Here is a 16,153-nt window from a genome sequence, read left to right as displayed (position 1 = left end):
AAGGTTGAATCATACTGTTCTACCTTAGAGGTGGCCAGGGCGCGCCGCAAGCCTTCGGGAAATTGTCATATACTTGGAAATTTCGACCCATGCCACCGTGACCGGATAGCCGAGCGGTTCAGGCACCTGTCCGGTAAACGGGGGACGCTGGTTCGATTCCAGCTCTGGACACTAGAGGCTTTGTTCATTTTTTCCTTCCTATATGACATTTATTTCAGTTTAAATCCCTCTTCTTGGACTTCGATTAAAAATGTTAAAAAAATCATGTAACAAAACGAATATATTGACACCAGATTTATCGAAAACGTTTTCGTCGTTATCACAAACGTCTTACCGTAGTCGAGAAAAACATTAAATTATATGAAGTTATGTTTTTCCCTCTCTAGATGTGAATTACCTATCAATATTTTAAACAATAGCTGCACTCATATCCTTTGTAAACTCGGCGCCATCGAGTATCAACCATCAATATTATCGTTATCACATGCTTATTCAATACGAGTAAGTTTATTCTCGATCCCAGTCGCTCTAATGTTTGTGAACGCATTACTGTGATATGGCTACATACTGTGACACAGTTTATTTACACATAATACTTAACTTCGTCTTAAGCTATGCTGACGTCCAAATATTTGTACATAATTACCTATATATGGCCAAAACGGGATTTTAACAAGCAACTTTGGTTTAACCAGTACTATTTGCTATTCCCAATCAATTTCGATTCGAATGATCTTATCTACTGATCGTCATTGCCATCCTTTGATAACATCCTTTGGTAATGCTCCCGTTGTTAAGGAAAAAAATCACTAAAATTATACATTTGTAAGCGCTGGTGGCCTAGCGGTAAGAGCGTGCGACTTTCAATCCGGAGGGCGCGGGTTCAAACCCCGGCTCGTACCAATGACTTTTTCGGAACTTATGTACGAAATATCATTTGATATTTACCAGTTACTTCACGATGAAGGAAAACATCGTGAGGAAACCGGACTAACCCCAATAAGGCCTAGTTTACCCTCTGGGTTGGAAGGTCAGATGGCAGTCACTGCCGTAATAACTAGTGCCTGCGCCAATTCTTGGGATTAGTTGCCAAGCGGACCCCAGGCTCCCATAAGCCGTGGCAAAAAAGCCGGGACAATGCGAGGAAGATGATGATTAAAATTATACATTTTTATATTGAATTACGATAAACGGTCATGCTAAGAAATATACTGTTACATACACTTAAGCTGTGACTGTTCGCTTACTAAGAGTCAAACAATAGTGCATACAGTGACGGACTGGCCACATAACATTCAACATCAGTCTCTGTCTATTGAGTAGTGCGGGTGTGTACACTACGATGTGAATTATAGTTAGACGAATCCGCAAATAGTGCAAGAATAATCTGTTATTTAATAATTTTAAGTTATCGAATTGGATAGCCACTATGGAGACTAAAACGCAAGATGACACGACCGAAGAATCGCCTTTAAAAAAGGATGTCAAACAAATAGAACAAATGACTGTGATTGAAAAATTTAAATACATCAAATCAAACATTACTGTGGAACCTGTGTTAGCTATGTTTGTTATGCCAAGCGTTCTAGCCATATTAGCCACGCAGAATCTAAACCTGGACAAGGCTTGTCGAGTGAACCTGGGTTTTGGGGATGAAGTGTGTACCGCGCTGAGATTAAGAAAGCGAGCGAACTATACGTACGAAGAAGATGAAATACAGAGGTTAATAGCATCTGTCCAAGGATGGAAGTCCGTTATCCAGACAGCTGTCCCGACGATCCTGATGCTTTTTGTCGGGGCATGGAGTGACAAGACTGGCAGAAGGAAGATCTGCATGCTCATGCCTATCATTGGAGAATTCCTAACCTGTGTCATTAACATGATAAACACGTATTTTTTCTACGAAGTCAGCGTAGAATGGACGGTAGCTATGGAAGTTCTTTTCCCAGCCCTCACAGGTGGCTGGTATACAATGTTCCTGGCCACTTTCAGCTATCTAGGTGATATAACTTCGAAAGAAACTAGAACTTTCCGAATGGGGATTTTGAGTTTGTGTATGACCATTGGTTTCCCTATTGGGATGGGTTTGAGTGGAGTCTTATTGAGGCGTTTGGGCTATTACGGTGTGTTCAGTATATCGGCTAGCCTGCAGTGTGTCAACTTCTTCTACGTTTACTTCTTTTTACAAGATCACACGTGGCTTCAGACCAGGGAAAAGGTGAGTACTGCTCTGCTACTTGACTAAGACGGTTCATGAAGTAGTGGGTCTGCGGGTTTTATTATAAGACAGCCCACTTTTAGATCCTGTGTAACGTGTTATTATTACCTACTGAACATAAAGTTAGGTGGGGTAAGAGAAACTATGGAGCAAGAGATACTATTATAAGGGAAAATAAAACTATAACTAACACTACTAACTAAAAATAAAACTAATGCTAAAATTTAATTACTTAAAAATACTTACGTAGAAGGACTTTCCTCATACGGTTTATCTTGCCCAAACAAATAAACTATGTTTCTCTTATCTGACCTTATCACAAATAAATCGCACAGTGTTACACTGTCAATAAACAACCGTCAAACCGTCAGTTTTGTTTTCATTATTATGAATCTTAACAGGTACATTCAGTAAATTTTACATTTTTATAGGTATGTAAAATAATACGACTGTTTCATTAAATACATAACACAAAATTAAAAACTTTGAAAATACGTAGTTAGGTTCACCTAAAGATTTTCGTAGCATATCGGTTAGATGTGATAATTATTAACAGAGGAAATATTATGAGCACGAGTGTCCTGAGCACCTGCGATTCTTTTTGTCTGTAACCTCTAAGACCTTGGTCTCCAGTTGACGCCGTGGAAAACATACAAAGTTCAAGACACTTTCCGCACCGTACGACTTCAAGCAGAACCGAGCTTAGAGCGTTTTCACATTGTTCGATTCGATATCCAATGTCGGATACGACAACAAAGAATCAAAAAGTAAAAATGTGCAATTTTATATTTTTTATACATTTAATTATTGTTTGCTGTTCGAAAGAAAGCATTAATAATGCAAAGACTCAATGCCACATGGCATTTTCTACCAGCAGTTTTTCTCCAACGGTCATCTGATATCCGATATCGGATCCTCTTAGAGTACGGTTTACTTAAAAAGCCACACACGACGGACGCCCGGCGGCCTAGCCAAGGTAACAATCGCTATCGCTTCGCCATCGAATCGCTTTGTGTCTCTCTATCACTCTTCCATATTAGTGTGACAGTGACAGTTGCGTTTCGTTTGCTACGTAGCGCTAGCGATTGGCATGTTGTCTACGGGGCCTGACGTCACGACAGCCGACTGACACGCTATCCGCCGCGGGTGACTCGTCTGCTTGACCATGATACGTCACGAATTGCACTAAACTCATGAGTAAACTATTTTTTCTTTGTTAATCAGCTCTATTATGTACAATAGACGGTGCGGCGGCCTTCGTCCGCCTCAAGTAGACGTCGCGTGTGGTGGGTGAGCCAGACCACAAATACATTTACGAACATAGCATACGCACGTCGTCGGTCGCGGACGGCCGGCAGTAGCCCACCGCAGAGGGCGGCTTGTCAAGCAGTCTGAGCAGACCCATTATTATCTATACACGGTGGCTAAAAAATAAATGCATTCCCGTTGCCAACTTTTACTATGGGTCAACCCCGAAATCGCGAAAAAAATTGGCTGTTTTATATATTTTGGCTGGTCCATTTTCTATGGGAGGGTAAATTTTTTCTTCGCAATTTCGTGGTTGGTCCCATAATAAAAGTTGCTCAGTATAATCCCAAAACCTCTCTGGTGATGGAAATGCACTTATTTTTTAGCCACCCTGTAGGTATATCCCATTAATTTTATGTCAAGGTTCAGTCTACTGGTTGCACCGCCTTGTTGCTGGATTTTTTCGACTTTGCCAGCCTGAAAGAAACACTTGGCATAGTGTTTAAAAAAGGAGACAACAACAGGAGATTGCGGATCTGCCTCATTCTTACTGTCGTCTGTCTTACGTTTGGACCTATGTGGGGTAAGTATTTGTGTGATGAGGATGAATTAGGTTGGTAAAACAAAATGTATTTCTGAACAGTTAACAAAAAGATATCTTCTTCTTCCTACCCTTATCCCACGTTATGTGGGGTCGGCACAACATGTTTTTCTCTTCCATTCTGCTCTATCTTTCGTCACCTCAGCACTAACTCCTTTCTTTCTCATATCCTCTTTCACACAATCCATCCATCGCTTTTTGGGTCTACCATACGCTCTCCGTCCATCAACATTCATCCCTAACATTTTTTTGCCTATATGGCATTCATCCCTCCTCATCACTTGCCCATACTACGCTAACCTTATCTTCTCCGTTACTGGTGCTACTTTCAAACTTCCCCTAATATACTCATTCTTAATCCGATCCTTCCTCGTCACTCCACACATCCATCTCAACATTCTCATTTCCGCTGCGTGCACTCTTCTTTCATCCGTCACTTTCGTCGCCCAGCATTCTGATCCATACATTACAACAACAGGTCTCACGATCGTCCTGTAAATTTTCCCCTTAAGTTTAAGAGGCATTCGTGGATCGCAAGTTGTTCCAGAGACCTGTCCCCATTTCATCCATCCCGCATTTATTCTATTTTTCACGTCACGGTCGATGCGTCCGTCGCTCTGGATCAATGACCCAAGGTACCGGAAGTCGGAGCAGACTGGTAGGGATACACCATCTAAGGCAATATGGGAAAAACTGGTTAGATCACCGAAATCGCAGAACATGTGCTCCGTTTTGGTTCTGCTTATTTTCAGTCCCACACTTTCCAGCTTTTCTTGCCATTTTACCAGCCTGCTCAAGCCTGCCTCAAGTGCATTAGTTAACAAAAAGATATATAGCTATAAAAGGCTGAATACTTAAGAATACAAACTCGTTATTTTAAAATCAAATTCGCACTTGCAGTAAGAAACAATTTCGGTTTTAAAAAGAATCGTAAGATTAACACACACTTAAGACACTTAAGTTTTCATCTACTACCGACTTTTTCTACCTTACATATATTATCGTTCACCCCTAACATGACTCGTATGTTTGACCACTTATATGTTATATGGAAAATTAACTAAGTACCTAAACTTCACAACTTTGCGTGGAATACGCGTAAGTACGTACTTATATGATTTTAATTTCAATTCGATACCTCCACGCGTTCCCGAGATAAAGGGCCTTGACAGACATGCTGACAGACGGACGGACAACAAAGTGATCCTATATGGGTTACGTTTTATTCCTTTTGAGGTACGGAACCCTAAAAAGTACAACATTTTACTATGGACCCGCCGCCAACATTGAAACTGCATATTCGAGCGATAGAGAGGCAATAAACTCGATTTTAGATTTTTCGTTGTAGACGCCGTAGACGTTGTAGACGCCCTCTCTAGTCTTACCACGACTGCATTAGCAGTGTCAAACTGACATATTTGCTGACGTCCAAAAATAAAAACCGGCCAAGTGCGAGTCGGACTCGCACACCGAGGGTTCCGTACTTTTTTGTATTTGTTGGGTAGCGGCAACAGAAATACATCATCTGTGAAAATTTCAACTGTCTAGCTATCACGGTTCATGAGATACAGCCTGGTGACAGACAGACGGACAGACGGACAGACGGACAGACGGACAGTCGGACAGACGGACAGACGGACAGTCGGACAGACGGACAGACGGACACAGACGGACAGACGAACAGACGGACAGCGGAGACTTAGTAGGTAATAGGGTCCCGTTTTTACCCTTTGGGTACGGAACCCTAAAAACGTAAAAGTAAAGTTGTATCTTATATATCTTATCTTATACCTTTAAACGAGCAATTCTTGTATATATGTATATATATTTCGGGGATCTCGGAAACGGCCTTAACGATTTCGATGAATTTTGCTATATGGGGGTTTTTGGGGGCGAAAAATCGATCTAGCTAGGTCTTATCTCTGGGAAAACGCGCATTTTTGAGTTTGTATGTTTTAAGAGCAAAGCTCGGTCTCCCAGATATTTTATAGTAAACGATACAGTTACAGTCCTTATCTTAGTATCATGTATGTTTAGTCATTGACTAATGGTAACACAATCTATCTAGCGCGGTAAACAAGGACGATATAGATACACATATTAGTACATGGGACGGACTACATGCTTGAAACTTATTGTAATTTTTTTATTTTATAAAGACGTTTAACAACACAGAATTAATCCAAAAATCTGAAACTTTTTTTTAATACATATACAATTTTTTTAAAGCATTTTGTAAAGATATTCGAGTTTAAAAGCGTACCTAAAATTTTAAAATGTTTGTTTTAATTGCCCCAATCGGGATATGCTAACGCTTTTGTTAGACTCCTTGTGTTATATCAAGAAAGAGTTGATGTCAACTTTAAACATATGTATAATTATTAAACGCAGTTTTACGGCGTAAATAATGAAAAACTTATTTTAACGATTGCTCTACTAGGGCGCGCTTTTTGGATGAGGTGTTTTGACTCGCGATGTGAAATTTCTTTGGTACAGTCGCCGGCCGAGGTGCTCAAAAATATCTAAACACGCCAACGCCTTGCCAATAGAGGCCTGTTCAGATATTAGCGAGCGCCTTGGCCGCTTCGATTGGCGACTATACAATAGATACTTAGCACCCTATTACGGAGGAGAGAAACATTTGAATCTCACAGGAATAAGTAGAATCAATTGACGTCTTCCAAAATAGCATGCATGTAGCTTTGCTTACTGTGTGATGTACACATTAACATCAGAAATATGTTTAAATAAATATAGTTCCTAGGAGCCAGGAACACCAATGTTCAAGATATTTCAAGAAATTTACAAAAAAAAACGTATCGCTCGTTTAATAGTATCAGGATATATTGAATAATAGACATGTCCTGACGCAACCACGTAATTAAGGGCGGATGCTGCGCACACGTCAATTTTCATTCATCAAAATTCATATCCACATAGTGTGATCATTGCTTGCACGAGCGTAAGCGAGTATGTTGTCGGCGAACCAACATATATTATTTCCTTTAAATCTGTTACTGGATTATATCATTAGTTTATAATAATTGGTAATTTCGAATTCATTCCAAGTATTTCCTTACGTTCCTTACGTTTATAAATGAGCAACTTGTAACATCGTATGTAAATTATTAAGTAGGTAACTAGGTACTTAATAATGTGCAAATATAATGATCCTGTTGTTTGATTGGATAATCAGAGAACAAGAAGAAAATAGGGAAAAAAAAGGTTCGAAGTTTGTATGATTAATGAGTAAAACTTTGTTAGAGAAATGAAACTCTGGTTTTAGACTATTTTATTTATCGATCTTTGGAATACAGGACCCGTAGACAACATGCCAATCGATAACGCTACGTAGCGAACGAAACGCAACTGTCACTGTGACACTAATATGGAAGAGTGATAGAGAGACACAAAGCGATTCGATGGCGAAGCGATAGCGATTGTCAATTTGTCACCTTGGCTAGGCCGCCTGAATTGATCAATCTAACGTAGTTATCTAATAGAACATCAATCGACAGCGCGGAACCACCCATTAAGTACCGACCTATTCTCTAGCAAAATTACATAGCGATTAATCCCACACACACGGCATACCCTGCTTGGAATTGCACCTTTACCTACAAAAAAGTGTAAAAAAATCGCTTCCCCGTATTGTCAATGGTCGAATAGTCGTCATCACATAGTCCATGTTTGATATTAGCAAACTTCAGCCACGAGCTCTCGACCTCTGGTCAATATGGACAACGAGTCATCTCTTTCTGTTTATCCTTGGCCACTGCCATTTTATTTGTGTATTTATCAAGTTTATCACACATATTTTGTCCTGAGTTATGGACGTTGTCTATGTATCTAATTATATATTTAGCCAACAAAAGTATTGTATTTTCTATATGGATTGCAAAATGCGAGCGACGACACACGGCGTGAGCAAAATGTGAACGATGATATTTTCATACTATTTGAAAGAAAGAAACAAGAAATAAAATACATTTATTTACGTCACACCAGTTTATTACATACGAGTAAAAGCGGGTATAAAAATGACGGTCGAAAAAAAGGACTCCCCTCTCAGCGTACTCAGCGTAATGTCACGGTCACGGCAAACCGCAGCGCTGATTTTCGGTTGGGACCTAATAACTTATAACTAACTTAAGACTAACGAATGACGAAACAAAATCAGACAAATTTTTTTTTACCCTCACTAGCTCGGAAAGCCGTCTTTTATCCTTTAAAACAAGCGGGGAAAAACGCATTTTATCCACTAGTGGGGAAAGTAATTTGACCTTGGATGGAGCGTGTTTAAGTAGCTGTTGACAGATAACAAAACGTAAAATGCTCATAATAATGGTTCGTTCGATATTAATTATCATTAAATAGATGGTTTGAAAATTTAATAAAAAATACCAAATTTAGCTTTATTTAATGATTTTAAGTCATTAACCTTAACTTCCATAAGAAACATTTGTTTTTTTAAATGATGTTGAATGTAATTCTAAACGCACAAGTTGAGTCGATGCAATTTAAAAACGCATCGTCAGAAATGTCATTGTCAACATTGTCCTGAGACATTATCAACAAAAAAATTCTCACCGGCACGTAAAAATACACAACTTGTAACACTCTCCCACCACTCTCTCTAACTAGCCCTAGACAGCTAAACCTAGACTTGTCTAAAATACTAAAAATTCCAATAAGAAAATCTAAAATTCTAAAAAAAAACCTTTAAAATATCACAATCCGTAATTACCTTTACTAGTTATTATAATTAATGTAAATAATCTAAAGCAAATCTAATTATATAAGTTAATATCTTGAATTGGATCAGTAGATTGTCCAAACTGTTATAATATCGTATTATCGTAAAAAAAAATGAGTGATTCCAGTGATGAAGATGATCTAACGCCTGTGGATGTTGCACTTTCCTCGCTATAGTGAGGGGAAAACTTTTGTGTCACACACGGGTGCAAATGTATTTTACTTCTCGTGTGTTAAAACACTCGCTACGCTCAGGATTCTATTTTAGAACCACGCGCTTCGCTCGTGGTTCAACTATAGAATCCTTTCGCTTCCTCGTGTTTCAGTTCCACACTCGCGGGTAAAATACAACTTTGCACCCTTGTATAACAAATAACTATATTAAGTAAATAAAATACAACTATAAATAAACGACAGCTGCCAACTGTCAGATTACATTACTAACGGTTCCCATATATATCCGCTAGGGTGACGCCACAGTTATGCACGTAACGAATACCTAAAGGCGTTGTAATTACAATACTGATGATAACTGTATTTATAATTCCCCCTTTTTTTCAGGAGAGCTTAGCGTGATGTACATATTTATGCGCTACCGTTTCAACTGGGATGAAGTCAGATTCAGCATCTATTCCACCTTCAACTTCGTTGCTCATTCTGCAGGTAAGAGAGAAGTAACTTTCTCCAAAACTACATAAGGCTTACATAAATCATCATCTATCTTCAATCTGATTACTTACTCGTCTATTGGAAAGAATCGTTTCTTCAATTGTTTCCAAGTGTATGTAAGTACGTTCCTCGACCCACCAACGGATCGACAGCTAATGTTCAAGGCATCGCGGTACATTTCTTTCGACTACTCTTCGAAATATTTAAAAAATTTCACAAACTCTGGCTCTGGCTGGCTCTTAGAGCGTTATTTTTACAGCGTAAAGTCGTATCTCAAATACCAGCAGCATTCAAATTAGTCATAAGTACTTAGTTATATAATTGTATTGACATATGTATGCCTATTATGTTAACTTTTTCAATTGAGTATCTCTATTTGACATTTTATATTGATTTAAATTTATTGTGTGTAATTTTATTGATATTAAATTTGCACGCTTGCATGCAAGCTAGATACATGAACTGTAACACAATGTATTGTAATATCCCCATACTGTATCAAAGCAAATACCTAAATAATTTCTGATTTCTGAAACAAAATTTTTACCTGATCAGGGGTCTAAAATCTGTCCAATGAATCTATAAACTGTCTGGAACACAAGCAAGCAAGTCACATGCGTCGATAAGCTACATTACCGTAAAATATGCCTTCTTTGCTCCCCACTGGGTAAATATGCTCCAAAAGTTTGTTTATATGAAATCGATATCACAACCTCATCTAAAGGCTGTTGTCAGGAACGCTGTTCTCCATCAGTGTGTTCAGCCGGAGGCTTCACGCCGATGACGCTGTGCTGGGCGTCATATCCACCTCCAGCAAGATCCTCGGAGCCCTGCTCATGGCGTTCGCTAGGAACGATTATGAAGTGTATTTATGTAAGTGTTCAGGAACGCTGTTCTCCATCAGCGTGTTCAGCTGGCCAGTGGCTCCACGCCGACGACGCCGTGCTAGGCGTCATATCCACCTCCAGCAATAAATATCCTCGGAGCCCTGCTCATGGCATTCGCTAGGAAGGATTATGAAGTGTATTTATGTAAGTGTTCAGGAACGCTGTTCTCCATCAGCGTGTTCAGCTAGCCAGTGGCTTCACGCCGACGACGCCGTGCTGGGAGTCATATCCACCTCCAGCAAGATCCTCGGAGCCCTGCTCATAGCGTTCGCTAGAAACCATTATGAAGTGTATCTATGTAAGTTTTTAGGTATTATACCATTCAGCGAATATTTTACTTATTCAGTCAGTCATCATTTTCCAAAATTATCACAGAACGCTAAACCTACCTACCTGCTAAATCAAAGTTTATCACATATCCGTGTATGACCTCACAATCATTTTTCAGCATACGATCTAGTATCCATACCACGAGTCACTGCAGATTGACCCCATGCCCATACATCTGAGCCCATGGAGTTGAATAAAGCCATCCAGATGCAGATGCAGGCGTACGCCTGCAGATCAAGAAAATGTTTATTTTTTATATTATCAGTATTTTTCAGTTCTAAAGAATATTTATGTTTACAGGCCCCCTCGTTGAGATCTTGAATGGAACATCAGCCATCGCTTTGAAGTCCATAGCCTCCAAGCTGGTCTCGTATAAAGAATTAGGTAAGTTAAGAACTGAACCCTTTTCACCTGACTTCAATCTCTTTGCTGTTTACTCGTGAAAGGTTTGGTTGATAGTTTTGGAAAAGTTTGGCGGTAAATTTTGGAAGAAGATCCCATTTCTAACCAAGAACCAAGAACCAACCAAGAAAATTTCATTCCATGCACCAACCGCTCCATTGTTTTTTGAACAGTCTTTGTTCACGCCATACTCTACATACATGTTTCCTGTTTCCTGTTGTTTTTTTTTCTTGTTCTTGACATTCGACAAAACCTAGGTTGGCCCTAGCTATGTATACATTGACATCTCTTTTTTTGTGACATTTGTTTTATTTATTAATTTTATATTCTATTATTTGATTTCTGTTCTAATCTTAAGTTGACGATCTTTTAGTGAAAGCCTTTGTTTTATCCCTTTTTGTAAAATACTGTGCCTTTTTCTTTAAGAAATAAATATATCTAATCTAATCTGATCTACAGCACCTCATTGTGACAGAGGAATTGACTCCTTATTCAAAGAGCCAAATGGGGTGCTAGCTGCTCTTGGAGTATTTCTGGACTAATTGAGTAGTGACTTGTGTTACAGGCAAGGTGTTCTCACTGTTCGGTGTGGCCGAGACCCTGATGCCTCTCATCTTCGCGCCGCTATATACCCGAGTATACATCCTCACGCTGCACGCGCTGCCAGGCGCCTTCATGCTACTCAGTGCAGCAGCCACGATTCCTGCGTTGGGAATATTCGGGTAAGGCGTTCGCCGTCGGCAGTGCCAAAATTTTATTTTAAAGTAATGAATCAACGGGAGTTTAAGTTAGGATTTTTTTAACATTGAGCTTAGTTTTAGTTTTAAGGCATTGGGTAAATAAGTATAAAGGTATCAACTAGCAAGTAACCATAAGTTTTTGTCAAATTGTTTTTTATTTATTTGTGTACATCAGGTTTGCTCGATGATACCTACTAAATAATTGTACAGATAATAGGATAGTATGCTCGTGGACAAAAATGTAAAACAACAACGTACTACCTTGCAATCTAAAATCAACGTTTATAAAAAAGTAATAATATGACATAAGAAATCAGATAAAAAGTAAATTCTGGACTTTGAATTTGTAACGGCAACAAATGGTAATGTTGATTATTTTTCCTGAATTTCAGATGGTTCTACAATCGGCACAAAAAAGACTTGAAGACCAAAAGAGCAGATTGCCCCGTGACTCCGCCTGCACCTGGTGTCGCGGACGTTGCTATAGTTCCCGCCTAAACTCTCACGTGGAGTTTTTTCGGAAATAAATTTGTAAAATTACAATAAAAGTCTTTCTTTCTTTCTTTCTAATTTTATACTAGTCGAATTGCGCATTCTTGGCATTTCGAAATTATAAACACATGGATTTTATAAACAGAGTGGACAAAAAACCCTTATTCTTAATTTAGGTGGTTCGACAATTTTTGTTTTTTTAGGGTTCCGTACCTCAAAAGGAAAAAACGGAACTCTTATAAGTAGGATCATTCGTGCTTCTGTCTGTGCGTCTGTCTGTCCGTCTGTCACAGCCTATTTTCTCCGAATCTACTAGACCAATTAAGTTGAAATATATTCTGGCAAACTCACTATCAGCAGAAAAAGGCGAGATATTCAAATTTCCTATGGGAGTAAACCCTTCGCGGGTTTTTTAAATTTATAAAATTATATTAGTAGCTACATAATTACAGCACGTTCTTATAGCCAATAAATTATCATTAAAATCCATGACTTCCTAACATTCGGTAAGAGTAAGAGCTGTAATTTAAAACAGATTAGCGACAAACATGGCAGAGATGGCCGGATGAGGAATATGCGTTAATTAACTCCAAGACAATCGCGTACGGAATAAATTACTTGTTACTCTGTCCCCTTGCTACAACAGAAGCTATAGGTACACCGAAAGCGAAAGCTATATTAATGTATTCACCCATTTCACCCTGAAGTCACCCACCTCTAAGTATTAAGGCCTCGTCTTTGTTACGCCATTAAGGTGCTATAAGGAACTTAGAAAGCGAGGTAATTTTGAAAATTGGTAATATTTACTACACCAAACCATTTCATACTTTGGCAACTTTTACACAGCTACTTCAAGGCACTTATCGTTGCCTACCTACTTACTGATGCTACAGTTAGCGGAATTCAAAATTAGCTATCTCGCTTGCGAAATTACCACTCTAATTTACTTATTTGCCTTAAAGCTATGTATCTACAAAATAATATTCCTAAAAAGGCACGTGAACAAACCAACCGCTGGTGAATGATATCAACTTGAACCGCCCCGGTCAAACTTTTGACTAACTTTGAATATTAGAATTAGAGGAAAAATCATTGCCTCGGGCGAGACTCGTAACTCCAGGACAAAAGCCAGCCGCGCTATTAACTTAGCTACCGGACTGCCAGACTGGCCTACAGCGAATATTTCCACCATATCCTCCCTATATGCCTTACTCCTTTAGACCTTTTTATGTTAAAGTGAAGCTTGGCTGAAAATGGTCAGGTTTTTCTTTCGCACTCACGAAATGTTCATATATTGATGGCTTCCCTTTTGCACACTCATGCTAGACCGGTGAGTGAGAGATTGAAAACTATTGCTAGCTTCCACTGGCCTACACATCCCGACCCCAAATGAGTATTAACTCTTCCAAAAACTGTAAGACAAACGGCACGCGTGCAAGTGAGAGGAACGCCCTGATTTGCCTTAATCTAAATAACGAGCGAGTTGTGCCGTTAGGGAATCCGTGTTTTGTCGACTAGGGATTAATGCCCCAAGTTTTTGAACTGCAGAACTGTTACAGCCGAACGGCATAGAAACGAGATTTAACTTACTTGCAATAAAACACTGAACATGTTTATATTCGTACACACTGTTGGAAAAATAGCGGGAAGTTCGATATATTTTACTGTTGATGGGGGACAACGAGCGGGGGGGGGGACTGTCAATTTGACTATCTACCTATGGAAAAAAGTAGTATTTCGAGAACGCCATAAATAGCTATTGTTTAAAGTCAAGGTATATAGGAGTTTTACATTGGAGTTTAAAATACCGGCGTTTATTATATAATATTTTTGTTTATGTTTAAAAATATTTTGTTTGATTGATTTATTAGCCGTTTAAAATATTTTTACGCAATTTTCAATGGTGGCTGAATGCTGAATAGGTCTATGCCTTCGATGTCTAACCTATCAAAAAGGCAATATGGAAGATGAATGTTTGAAATGTCACCGTATTTAAGAATTATTTAGCTTAAAAATTATTTTTTTCTTCGCAAGTGCGATAAAAAACATTGTATGTAACCGGGGGCAAGAATATTGGAAATTCGAGTCTTTAACCTGCCTGTTAAAGCCTGACCAGGAATATATGATCACGCGCCATGTTGCGGAATTTAACTGGAACTAATTTTTTCATACTATACTGAACTATCACCCTCTACCACTATGAGAATGAACAGCGCCCTCTTGACAATAATCATTAGCTTTAACTGCCTGCGGCGGTTGTGAATTATAGACCTCGTTTACAAAATTTCACTTACCCCCATTGTTACACAATGTACTAATACTTCATGGAAATAAATTATATAGGAATTAGACGCTTATACACGGTGGCTAAAAAATAAGTGCATTCCCGTTGCCAGGGAGGTTTTGGGATTATGCTGAGCAACTTGTACTTTTACTATAGGAATTTTTTTTTTCGCGATTGCCTGGTTGGTCCCATAGTAAAAGTTGCTCAGTATCATCCCAACCCCTCCCTGGCAATGGGAATGCACTTATTTTTTAGCCCCCCTGTATAGGTAGTGGTAGATATTTCCACATTCTCTCACTGTAGTCTGTGCAGGATTACCTATCCTCGGTCTATTTACTTAGAAACTAGTGTATTTATTTAGAAACTGTTCGTTTCGCTCTGCACGGGCTAAACTGACAGTTTTATCTAGTTTCATTGGGGGCAAAAAACCGTAAACGTCGCTAACTAGGGGATTAATTACTGGCAGTTTACGATTCGCACTAACGTGCAGTCGGATACGTTTACAGCCTGTTTACTGCCCTAGGGGGTTACCTATTCCGGATTTACCGAACGAAACGAGTCAAACGCTTATATTAAACCTCACAAAATATGACTAAGTGTTGAAAAAACAACCTGTAGATGCCTAAAGGCATTTCAACTCCGCCAATTCGTCCTGTGAAAATCGCTCGGGACCATTCAATTAAGGTTCATTGTTAATTAAACAGGAGTTATAAAATTAAAAGGGTATTTTAATCATCCATCAACATGTGTTTTTTTCGAACTTAAACTATCGTGAGACATATTTCAAAATATTTAGATCAGTACGGTTTTTACTCAATATTATTTTGCGACTAAGAATAATAGTGAGTAAAAACCGTACTAATCTAAATATGTGTTTTTTTGCCCGAAAGGATTTTTGCCAAAACCGTACATGTTTCAAAAATTCTGAAAATCGGTATCAAGTACCTAGAGGTCTGCACCACGTAGGTATAACAAGATTTGACAATTGGATAATATATGTTATGTTATTGATAGAGCTGCAGCTGTCAACAGTGACATTTCTGGCCTAGAGATGAATCAAGAATCGAGCTCACGGTCACATTGACACTGGTTTTGCCTGAAATTTCGACTCGTTTAAGAGCGGTATAACATCCAGAACATAGGCAGTTGTAGGGCTTGTAAAAAATAAAGGCCGTTTTACTTAGTACACTGTTGGCGATTCATATAACTGATGAATGGTTTGTTTTACAAGTTACAAGCCTTGAGAACGTTTTCTGAGTAACTTAAGGCTGGGAGAAGACTCCGCTGTCCGTCTGTCTGTCTGTTCGTCTGTCTGTCAGCGGGCTGTATCTCATGAACCGTGATAACTAGACAGTTGAAATTTTCACAAATGATGTATTTCTTTTGCCGCTATAACAACAAATACTAAAAAGTACGGAACCCTCGGTGGGCGAGTCCGACTCGCGCTTGGCCGGTTTTTATTTGTTTCATATAATATTACAAATAAACAAGTGAATAAACATAACTTTCATCAGTAGATAACGGTTA

The 16,153-nt window shown here is 38.9% G+C and overlaps 1 protein-coding gene across 1 annotated transcript; it reads left to right on the top strand.

Annotated features, from left to right (window-relative positions):
• The first annotated feature begins 1,269 nt into the window (after positions 1–1,269).
• Positions 1,270–12,376, top strand: LOC134742655 (lysosomal proton-coupled steroid conjugate and bile acid symporter SLC46A3-like). Its single transcript, XM_063675838.1, has 7 exons — positions 1,270–2,218; positions 3,890–4,049; positions 9,384–9,485; positions 10,227–10,364; positions 11,009–11,092; positions 11,676–11,832; positions 12,243–12,376. The coding sequence occupies exons 1-7, from the start codon at positions 1,430–1,432 to the stop codon at positions 12,346–12,348; spliced, it is 1,536 nt and encodes a 511-aa protein (XP_063531908.1). The 5' UTR covers positions 1,270–1,429; the 3' UTR covers positions 12,349–12,376.
• The last annotated feature ends 3,777 nt before the right edge of the window (positions 12,377–16,153 follow it).

This window comes from Cydia strobilella, chromosome 7, assembly GCF_947568885.1.
Source record: "Cydia strobilella chromosome 7, ilCydStro3.1, whole genome shotgun sequence".
NCBI classification, from domain to species: Eukaryota; Metazoa; Arthropoda; class Insecta; order Lepidoptera; family Tortricidae; genus Cydia; species Cydia strobilella.
This window is presented reverse-complemented; position numbering and strand designations above follow the sequence as displayed.